Source organism: Dipodomys ordii, unplaced genomic scaffold (genome assembly GCF_000151885.1).
Source record: "Dipodomys ordii isolate 6190 unplaced genomic scaffold, Dord_2.0 Scaffold73, whole genome shotgun sequence".
NCBI classification, from domain to species: Eukaryota; Metazoa; Chordata; class Mammalia; order Rodentia; family Heteromyidae; genus Dipodomys; species Dipodomys ordii.
In genome coordinates this window covers 10,189,230-10,200,915 of record NW_012267289.1, presented here as the reverse complement: position 1 = coordinate 10,200,915, position 11,686 = coordinate 10,189,230, and the positions used below count along the sequence as shown (strand labels likewise).

Here is an 11,686-nt window from a genome sequence, read left to right as displayed (position 1 = left end):
GGTTGTGGGGCTTGAACTCTGGGCTTGGGTGCTGTCCCTCAGCTCTTCAGCTCAAGGCTAGCGCTCTACCACTTGAGCTACAGCGCCACTTCCAGTTTTCTGGTGGTTTATTGGAGATAGGAGTCTCAGGGTCTCTCTTGCCTGGGCTGGTTTTGAACCGCGATCCTCAGATCTCAGCCTCCTGAGTAGCTAGGATTACAGGCGTAAGCCACCAGCGCCCGGCTAATTTACTGAACTTTTAAAGAAAGGTGTTTTTTTTTTTTTTAAGTCCTATTCAGTATATGAGATTTTTTTTAAATTTGCTTTTTTGATAAGTCCACTTATTAATTCTAGGTCTGTTGTTTACAGTGAAACAATAGTTCAGTCCCACACTGGGACTTGGGGAAAATTGACAGTTATTTACCCAAGAGGTGCCAAATGTGGTAAATTTTAACACTGTCTTGTACTAATAATGTGTTTTCATTTTCAGTTCTGGATATTTAAAAGCCAAACAGTACATGGAAGAAGAAAACTATGATAAAATCATAAGTGAATGCTCAAAAGAAATAGATACGCAAGGCAAATACATGGCAGAAGCATTGTTGCTACGAGCCACCTTCTACCTGCTTATTGGCAATGCCAATGCAGCCAAACCTGACTTAGATAAGGTCATCAGTTTGAAAGAAGCTAATGTGAAGGTATATTTTGAAATGTGTGTGTGCATATAGAAAAAAACTTAAATGAAAATGATGCTTTCATAGATTTTTTTTTTGGAGGGGGGGGGGTCGGTCATGGGGCTTGAACTCTGGGCCTGAGCGCTGTCCCTCAGTTATTCTGCTCAAGGCGAGCTCTCTATCACTTGAGTCACAGAAAAACTTCTGTTTTTCTGGTGGTAAGTTGGAGATAAGAGTTTCAGGGGCTTTCCTGCCCACGCTGACTTTGAACTGCTATCCTCAGATCTCAGCCTCCTGAGTAGCTAGGATTACAGGTGTGAGCCACCGGTGCCTGGTTCTTTTCATAGATGTTTTGCCTGATAGTTTAACACTTCTTTTGCCATTTTCCAAAATGATATTTTTGTTTTGATAGAAGCTACCTAATGATAAGTGACTTGGCATAGTGGATATGAAACATAAATATTATTAATACTTATATTCAGCTAGGAAAGTAAATGATTTTTTTTCCAGTCTCTGGAAGTTTGAAGTTCCTTGTCAACACTTCCTTACTACTTGGGTAGTAGTAAGTACATTCTGTTGTTACTGATCAGTTGTAATATGGAGGCATTCTTATTTCATGGGGAATGAAAAATGATAAAGCCTCTTTGGAAATTATCTTGACAGTTCTTCAAAAAGTTAAACATGTTACCACTCATAGGTATATACCCATGAGAATCTAGTGTATATATCAGCTCAAAAATTTGTGTATGATACTCATGGTAGCCAAAAGCTACTTAAATGTGCCTGAACTGATGAATGGATAAGCAGATAAAATGTGACATGTCTACCCCTATAATGTTACTTTGTCATAAAAAAGGAAGAAGTGGGGGCACAAAAATGGGAGAGGAAGGGTAAGCAAATACAGTCATTTTATTCAATGTACATGATTTTAAAAATGAGCTATCTAACGTGTGTAGGGAAAATAGAAGAGAATAAAGGGAGACATTGTCCAATAAGCATTGTACTCACAGTGTGATTCACGGAATTGCAACTCCTTTGTACAACTACTTAATTTTAAAAAAGGAAGTACTAACACATGGTACAGCATAGATGAGTCTCGAAAACATTGTACTAAATGAATTAAGCCAGGAGAAAGGCTGTATAATACATAAAATAGGATACAAATTCATTCTGTGGGGATATGTAAATGTGTTCTGGAATTAGTAGGGAATATGCTAAAATAAACCCGCACATCCTATTTACTTATTTGCATGCACATGTCTGTGTGTGTATGCACATGCCATTATAAGGCTTGCTGGTACTGTGAGAGTCTTGAGTCCTTGCTTGTTTTTTCACTTAAGACTGGCATTCTACCACTTGAGCCACACCTCTACTTCTAAACCTCCAGTTTAAAAGAGTGAACTTCATGGTATCTGAATTTTATCTTAAAAAACTAAATTGAGGTCCATGACTTATGCTTGTAATCCTAGCTACTCAAGAGACAGATCTGAGACTCAAGATTCAAAGCTAATTCCATGAAACTCTTCCATAAGCTACTCAAAAAAGCTGGAAGTGGCACTGTGACTCAAGTGGTAGAGTGATAGTCTTGAGCACAAAGAGGCTCAGGGACAGAGCCCAGGCTCTGAGTTCAAGCCCCAAGACCAGCCAAAAAAACCCCAAACAATTGGAAGAAAAGAAGTAATGCTGAGCATTTTGTCATTTTGGCTGTAGCTTCGAGCAAATGCCCTCATCAAAAGAGGCAGCATGTACATGCAACAGCAGCAGCCTTTGCTGTCTACTCAGGATTTTAATATGGCTGCTGACATTGATCCTCAGAATGCAGATGTGTATCATCACCGAGGTCAGGTAAATCTACCTAAAGTTTTGATTTGGGATCATTGGGAGAATTTGTCTTTAACATATGTCTTCATAATTTTGCTATTTACTTATGAGAGAAAAGGCAAAAAAAAAAACCAAAAAACGTTGACTTGCTAGTTTAATTAGTTTGTTCCTGGCTTTGATGATTCATAAAATTCAACGTTCATATGTTTCTACAAGTAAACAATAACATTTTATAGGCATTGGAAGTTGATGCTGGAATCAACAGGAGGACTGTCGTGAGCTTCTCACTAACAGGAAGTAATAGCCCAAACTCTAATAGTACCCCCAAATGAACAAAACAAATCTCTTCTGCAAAAGACACATAGTGTGAAGAAAACATTTCGAGTTACAAAATTATTTGAAGAAAGCGTAACTTTATAATTTGCTTAAAATGGCTCCTTAGAATGTAATATAAAGGAAAATGTGAGCCATCTCTATAACAAAAAAGCAGAAGTTATTTCCTGTCAACAAAATGTTAATGTTTCTATCTGAAGCATGCTAAGTATTGCATCTTCAACTCTTCTACTTCTTGACATTTTCATCTTTACTATTAGTATCTTAAGATTAATTTGAAAGGCAATTACATGATGTCTAACTTACTGTGAAATTAAAAAAATAGATGTTTACTTTTATAAAAGCAGGTTTTTAATAGTGTTGAAAATTGTAGTACAAAATGGAGAACTTAATTTGTTTTTCAAAAAATTGAACATGTTTTAAGTTTTAGTGTCTTTAAAATCACAACATTTTCTAGTTTTCTGTTTTTACAAAGTAATTTCATATTGAATATTTACTGTGTGCTGAGCTTTAAATGTGGTAACAAAAGAGATTTGGTACAGACTTAACTGGTAAACCTGTGTATTTTTTCCTTAGCTGAAAATACTTCTTGATCAAGTTGAAGAAGCAGTAGCAGATTTTGATGAATGTATTAGGTTAAGACCAGAGTCTGCTCTGGCACAAGCTCAGAAATGTTTTGCATTGGTAAGTTAATACTTTTTTTTTTTTTTGAGATCAAATCAGGCTATTCTTGAACTCCTTATCATCCTACGTTAGCCTCCCAAATGCTGTGATTACAGGAATATGCCAGCCCTGTGTTTGTTCTGGAGCTTATGGTTACCTAACGACGCAGTCTCCATTCACTACTTCTGTACTATAAGCCAACACAAAGGATTCAAAGACATTTTTTGAAGAAAATCATTTGTAATCATGACCACTATGCTCTCATCACTCATCACTACTACTATATAGAGCGTTTTCTCAATATTCAGAAGCACAAAGCTAAATAAAAGGATGAATGAAAGGTTAGAGTACCACTAGCCAGTTCCATCTGGCAGACACTAGGGCAGAAGATAAAGTAATGCCTGTGCAGTGATATCATATTTAAGATTTCAATTTTAAAGGATTAATACTCTTAATACCACTATGAGGAGAGGAATAAGTTTAAGGAATAGATATGATAAAGTGAAAATACTCTCTCTACTCACAGTTTTGTAGAGTCAGATTGTCCTAAGCTAGCTGAAGGGAACAGATCAAAGGAGCACATTCCAATAGGTTTATAACAGGATATTAGGAAGCTGTAAGGTAAGTGGTTTGGGTAACAGATCCAGGAAACCAGGAAGCAGTAAAATACACACTGGCACTCACTCTTCTTGACAGGATTACTGCAGAATGTCAGACACTCAGCCTGAGCAATCGCATAGCCAGCAGTTTTTTGCTGGCGTCCCTACGCACTCATTCACGGTTCCATCGGGGTCCTGAGGTTCCTACATCTTCCCCTTTTTCATTTTTTAAAATAGCAATCTATTATGAAGAAAATGGTGCACTCATCTGTCTTCTGGTCTGTTCCATTTTGAAGAGCACTATGTATTACTTGGACGAGTGAAATAATACTAATATTCCCATAGCAAGTTATCACTATATGTGGAGGTTGAGTCCACAGAACCAAGTTTTAGGGTTAAGCCTATATGGTAATTTTCCTTTTAAAGAAATGGCATTACATTTGCCTTACAGATTAAAAGTGATGTCATATTGAAACGTCCCACTTTCTACAAAGTAATTTTATATTGAATAATTACTGTATGTTCACCATTATTTGTTGGTAATGAGAGTAACATGATACAGACTTAGATGGTGAGCCTATTTTCAATTCTATTTACGTCTGTCTTTAGATACCTTCTTCTAAGATGTCTTACAGTCCTTTGGATTCAGCAAATGTTAGCAGATCACTTGCTTTTCTGGAAAAGCTTTTTGTCTCTCATAATAGATCAATATTTCAGAAGTTTTTGAGTTCTTGATTTGACGGGCATGTTTTGATTTTTGTTTTTAATGTAGTATCGCCAAGCTTATACAGGAAACAATTCTTCACAAATCCAAGCAGCTATGAAAGGATTTGAAGAGGTCATAAAGAAATTTCCAAAGTGTGCTGAAGGTTATGCACTGTATGCCCAGGTAAATGCAATGTTTTTCAAAAAAAACATTTTGATAAGAACTGTTTATATATGTAAGTTTTGCAGCTGTGCAAAACTTGAAGCAGGTGGCTTTGTTAGTGCTTTGATTTTCAAGGCCCCTATATGGTCCTGAATCACCTTCGGCCAACTCCCTTGTGCAGTTTGTGAGCTATAGCCCTAAATACAGCATGGGAAAGCAGGCAGCATTTGTCTCATTTTGGGTTGCTTTTCATTTGGCTTGGATTTGAAAAAAGTAATTACCTTTGGAAATTTTTAAAGTTCACACTAGTTGATGGAGAAAATATCCATAATGAGAGTTTTTTTGTCTGCTTAATACCTACCCTTTATTAGCTGAGCTGTAAAAGCTTGCTTTAATTTTTCTTCAGTTTATCTGAAACTCTTCAAGCTTTCTTGGTTTGGAATGGATTTGTTTTTGTCAATGGATTTGTTTAGGCCAGCACTTAAATTCAGACCCTCATGCTCTGAGAGAGCTTTTTCATTCAAGGGTAATATGCTATTGCTTAAGCCACACATCCATCCAGCCCATAAATTTGAATCCTTTTTGATTCTGATATAATATTCTTCTAAATGTGCTTATTTTAAATCATCTATCTCAGTGAAAATTACTTCTTTATAGAGACACATTTTACTTTGTCCATGAAATAAATGATATTTATGTATAGATTGAAAGTTGCCATTATAGTATTCTGTGGCGTTTAATATATTTACCTACTTTTTTTTTCTTTTGTTTGTGTAAAATACTCAGGCTAATACTATGTAGATCAGCTGGCCTTGCACTCATGATCCTCCTGCTTCTCTATAAGCCCAAGTACTGGGCTTAGAGGTGTGTGCCACTTCATGCCTGACTTTAAAATTACTTTATTACAAAAAAGGCTTTCCTTACAGTTATCAAAAATAGAAAACATTAAAAAGTTGCCATAGGCTTTTGTTAAAGATGATTATTTTGTATTTGATTTCCCTCATAGATTACCATTGCAATTTTGAGATAGTATGTTTTAGCTCAGGGGTTCTTTAACCAAAACTTAAAATACTGTTATCGCTTCTCTACAATTCCTGGTGTTAATAAAAATCACACTTAGGCTGCACATTTTTAATATGTTACAAAAACATACGCTATATAAAAAATTTTTAAACATATCAAAGTCAAAACAATTGCACCTTTTAGTAACATCAGAAGTGATGACACCATTCTCACCACTAACATGGAATGCAAAACATTTTTGTGGGGTGCAGATTTTTGTGAGAAGCTAACAAAGTCAAGGCCCCTACATAGCTTTCATGGGCCCAGCACACTCCTGTGCAATTCTGCTATAGCTTGTACAGGAACCAATACTAGAAACGACTTAACTGTGGAGCTTCATTTGGGGGGAAGAATGTTTCTTTTTTTTCTTTTTCTTTCTTTTTTTTTTTTTTGGTCCGTCGTGGGGCTTGAACTCTGGGCTTGGGCACTGTCCCTGCACTCTTCAAGGCAAGTGCTCTATTGTTTGAGCCACAGTGCCACTTCCGGTTTTCTAGGGTTTTTTTTTTTAGAGATAGAGTCTCAGGGACTCTCCTGCCCTGGCTGGCTTTGAACCTCGATCCTCAGATCTCAGCCTCCTGAGTAGCTAGGATTACAAGCGTGAGCCACCGGCACCCGGCTGAGGAATGTTTCTTAATTGCACATTTTTTTCTATTCCATCTTCAAAATAGCTTTGACGTATATGAATGGTCTTCTCATCAACAGCAACATTGTCTGTTTTCACTTAAATTTCTAAATTTTGCTTTGCTTTATATAGCTTTATATTTATATAGATTTAAAACTTGTTTTCCGTATGTGTATTTTGTTTTAATCTTTGAAGTTTGGGCTTTAGATGATACCAGCCTTTAAAAGTTAAAACCACAAAATCAAGCCTTCTATTTTAGGTATAAAATTTTCTTTGAAAGTAGTTGATTATTGCTACTTTGATTATTTATTATTAAACAGCTTTTGAGTTCAGTGCTTTTTGATCATTGTCACTCCTTCATTTTCCACCTCCTATCTGTACCCTAAAGTTATGTAGTTCATTTTTTTATTAATGTACATGGAATATAATGACTACATCCCTCCATTCCCATGCCCCTCCGTGCACACCCACACCCAAATCATGCTTCCACTTCTAGTATTCAGTGAAGTCAAGCCTTTGGATTCCTTCCCTAAGTATGCCATCCTGCTTTTATTTTTTATCAGTTATTTTTAAGGAGCGACTGACAACAGTTTACCCTTCCAAATGAGCTTTGCTTTTAAAGTAATTTTCTTGATATGTATAATAATAATAATAAGTGAATGTAAGTATGTTTGTGAAAATTTGGTTCCTAAGAACTATCACTAAGGGTAGGATCTTCTCTGCTCTGTAGTTTACCAGATTAGCTGTTCACACCTTATTTGCAAAACAAAAGAGAGAACAGCTAAAAAAAAATTTTGTTGTTGGTCATGGGGCTTGAACTCTGGGCCTGGGTTTCTGTCCCTGAGCTCTTCAGCTCAAGGCAAGCACTCTACCACTCAAACCACAGCTCCACTTCCGGTTTTCTGGTGGTTAATTAGAGATAAGAGTGTCACAAACTTTCCTCCCCCGGCTGACTTTGAACCGCGATCCTGAGATCTCAGCCTCCTGAGTAGCTAGGATTACAGGCGTGAGCCACTGGTGCCTGACTAAAATTTTATATTGAGATGCTCCCTGAAAACTCCCATATTAAGATACAAAATATGAATCCATTTAAATAATGATTTAGTATACAGTTTGGTAATTAATAGGTAAATGAGGTATAATAAGTTTTAATAATAAGCGAATTGTTACCATAAAGGTGTGATATACAGAAGTTACAATTTCATAAGTCAGGTAATAAGTTTACTTTTTGGACAGTATCATCCCTTCCTTTGCTCTTTCCCAGTTTTTCCCTCTACTCCCTACCCAAAAGTTATATAGTTCATTTCCAACATAGTGTCCAGTGAGTACCACTGCTGCATTTGTTCACGCTAAGCAATATGGCTTTTAACTGTTTAGGTTAACAGTTATCTTTGTATAATGCAAGTATCTCCTCACATAGGCACTAACAGATCAACAGCAATTTGGTAAAGCTGATGAAATGTATGATAAATGTATTGATTTGGAACCAGATAATGCCACAACTTACGTTCATAAAGGGTATGTATTTTTGTGGTTCTGTTTATCCCAGTAAGATAGTAAGAAAATCTATTTGGCCTTTGTGGAATGGGACTAGAAGATAGAAGTACCACTGAGTTAAGTGACCATTTCTTAGTGGCTGTGGATACTGTTTCCTTCTTATATAGAAATCAGTAAATATGCTGTTTTCACTCCTGTTTTAAGAGGGTTTTTTTGTTTGAACCTGGGTCAGGATAGCAGTCTACCATGAGCCATGCCTCCAGCCTGTTGTTTTGCTGCTCATTTTCGGAACAGAGTCGCATTTCCCACTGTGGTGCATACCTGGACTTCACATTCTGACCACTTTAGTCTTCCTGTCATTGCTGAGATCATAGGCATATGCCACTGCATCCAGAATCCATCCATGGAGATGGAGTATCACAGACTTTTCTACCCAGGCTAGCCTGAAAGTGTGATCTTCCTGATCTCCTGTAGCTTGGTTTGACAGGAGTATGCATCTGCATCCAGCTATGATGGAGAAGAGGTTTTGTGAATTTTTCTGTCCCAATTGGTCTCAAACATTGATCCTTCCAAGTAGCCCAATTGTAGGTATGAGATTCCTGGCTTATGTTAAGGGTTTTAATTTCCGTTCTTAACATGCTGTCATATCTTGCTTCTGTCAAAAGTAGAAAATAATACAAAATGTTTTTTCTTACTTAAATTTAAGAAGCCTCAAATTTATTTATAAAAAAATAAGGGATGCAAGGTAAGCTAATAGTATAGAACAGCAGATCTTTTCATATGCATCTGTGTGGTGCCTTGCATGGAACCAGAGGGTTGAGGGTATACTAAGCTTGCATTCTACCATGTGTCCACTCCCAACTCAAGTACTCATTACGAACTTTACAAAACAAATACAGGTCAGAGTAGAGTACACAATGTAATGCTGATTGTATTCTGGTTTAGTTTTTGTTTTTACCTTGTAAGGTAAATGTAGATTTAGTGAAGGCAGAAACTGAATTATATATTTATATTCCCATTGATAGTGAGCTATGATCAATCACATCTGACTGCCTCTTTGTATTTGCAGTTTACTTCAACTTCAGTGGAAACAAGATTTGGATAAAGGTTTGGAGCTTATCAGCAAAGCTATTGAAATTGATAATAAATGTGATTTTGCATATGAAACCATGGGGACTATTGAAGTCCAAAGGTAACTTCTAGCATCTGTTCTGGAAAGTGTGGCAGCTACATAGATTTATATTATCAACATCCATTAAAATTTTAAATTTGCGTACTTTTTTTTTGTCGGTCATGTGGCTTGCTTGAACCCTGGGCCTGGTTGCTTCCCTGAGCTCTTCAGCTCAAGGTGAGCACTCTACCACTTGAACCACGGCACCACTTCCAGTTTTCTAGTGGTTAATTGGAGATAAGTTTCACAGACTTTTTTGGCCATCCTGGCTTTTAACTAGGATCTTCAGATCTCAACCTCCTTAGTAGCTAAGATTACAGGCGTGAGCCACCGGCCCCCAGCTAAATTTGCATACTTTTTAACAGCTGCTTCCCTCAGTACTCTTCAACAATGATTTGCCTTACTTCATTATTCTTCCAAACTAAAGGGAAAGGAAACTTAAGTATTTCTCTAATACCTGTGTGTTCTTTTCATCTGTATTCTTATTAAAGGGTGTAAAGTAAAATTAAAATTGGATAAATGTTTCTTTGCAAGTCTTTTAATTACTGTTTTTTTGGTACTGGTCCTAGGGCTGAGTAGGATTACAGGAGTGAACCACCAGAGCTCAGCCTTAACTTGTTTTATATAAATACTTCCTCAGTGTTATACTTGAAATCTGATTAAAAGTGACATGGAACTTAATTTAGTATGCCATCTTCATTCGTGCTAGCATTTTTTTATTTTTACTTTTTTTGTTGGTCATGGGGCTTGAACTCTGGGCCTGGGCACTGTCCCTGAGCTCTTCAGCTCAAGGCTAGCAAGCACTCTACCATGAGCCACAGCACCACTTCCAGTTTTCTAGTGGTTAATTGGAAATAAGAGTCTCACGGACTTTCCTACCCAGGCTGGCTTTGAACTGCAATCCTCAGATCTCAGCCTCCTTAATAGCTAGGATTACAGGCGTGAGCCACCAATGCCTGGCTAGCAACACCTATGGAAGGCAGAAATAGCCTTCGGGAAACAGACAGAATTATGATTTTTTAAGTAACCTATTTAATTTCTATAATCTTATGTTACTTAGAATGCGGAAGTAAAATGTAGGCCCATAGTATCTTTAAAAGTGGTCATCACCATTGAGTACTTTCAATGTGCTAAGCAGTCTTCTATTATGAAATAATGAGAATCATAGTTGAAGCGTTAGGCTTCACAAGTCAGCTCCCCTTAGTGATAGTGTGAAATACTTGTTTAATCTGAGAATTAAAAATTTTGTTCTTTCAGAGGAAACATGGAGAAAGCCATTGATATGTTCAACAAAGCTATTAACCTGGCCAAATCAGAAATGGAGATGGCTCATCTTTATTCACTTTGTGATGCGGCCCATGCACAGACAGAAGTTGCAAAGAAATACGGATTAAAACCACCAACATTATAAAACCAGGAAAAAGGAAACTGACTCTTTTTAAAAGCAGCTTATCTCTTCAACTGAACCCTGAAGACACTGTCATGAACCATGTTGACTGGTGGAGCTTAGTATCCCCTTGTGGTGTTGTCATTCAGTACATCTCTTTCATGTTTATGTGTTGTGGACTTGGCTGTTGAAGGAAGTTTGCAGTCTTGCAGCTTTTATTCCCTGTGCAAAAATAAAGCTTAGAACTTGTTAAAGGGATATTAAAATAAAGTTTTAGAGTACAAAAGATAATTGGCCATGCAAATAAAAACTTTGAATTGTTGATTTTTTTTGGATGGGATTAGGGGCTGATTATGTTCTGGATGATTTTGTCTTTGTGTGTAGAATATGTGAGTGTTTTATAGTATACTGGTTTTTAAATTAACATAGTAAGTGCTATAATATAGGTTTCTTTTATATCCAGTCTTTTTAATTTTCTGAAAGATATAAAGTTAAAATGTGGGTTGCAGTAAAATAGACCCTTTAAACAATTGCCAGCATGCATAGTACCTACGATTCTGCAGAATCTTAAAACTCCACAGCTGCTGATTTTCATACAGTAAATTATACAGAATCAGAATATCCTGATAGATATATATTCTAGAAGACTATTAATGGGAAAGTGAACCAGGAAGAGGTAAGATGAAAGAATTGTTTATAATTGCCCATACCCGTTTTCTGTGCCAAGTACTGCTATTTAATAGTGTACTTTTTAAAGACAATGTGGAGCCAGGCACTAGTGGATCATATTTGTAATCCTAGCTACTTAACAGGCTGAGAGCTGAGGATCATGGTTCAAAGCCAGCTGGGACAGGAAAGTCTGTGAGACTCTTAATCTCTAATTAAAAAAAAAAAGCCAGAGGTGGAAATTTGGCTCAAGTGGTAGAGTGCTACCCTTAGGCAAAAGCTCAAGGATAGCACCCTGGCCCTGAATTCAAGCTCCAGGACTGGCACCAAAAAAAAAAAAAAAA

At 36.8% G+C, this 11,686-nt stretch overlaps 1 protein-coding gene across 1 annotated transcript in view; it reads left to right on the top strand.

Annotated features, from left to right (window-relative positions):
• Tomm70a (translocase of outer mitochondrial membrane 70 homolog A (S. cerevisiae)) overlaps positions 1-10,998 on the top strand; it is a 29,197-nt gene extending 18,199 nt beyond the window's left edge. Inside the window, exons 6-12 of the mRNA XM_013024171.1 lie at positions 470-677; positions 2,364-2,498; positions 3,384-3,491; positions 4,842-4,958; positions 8,042-8,139; positions 9,188-9,310; positions 10,547-10,998. Of these exons, the coding sequence (XP_012879625.1) occupies positions 470-677; positions 2,364-2,498; positions 3,384-3,491; positions 4,842-4,958; positions 8,042-8,139; positions 9,188-9,310; positions 10,547-10,700 (943 nt within the window). The 3' untranslated portion in view covers positions 10,701-10,998. The remainder of the gene's footprint in view (positions 1-469; positions 678-2,363; positions 2,499-3,383; positions 3,492-4,841; positions 4,959-8,041; positions 8,140-9,187; positions 9,311-10,546) is intronic.
• The last annotated feature ends 688 nt before the right edge of the window (positions 10,999-11,686 follow it).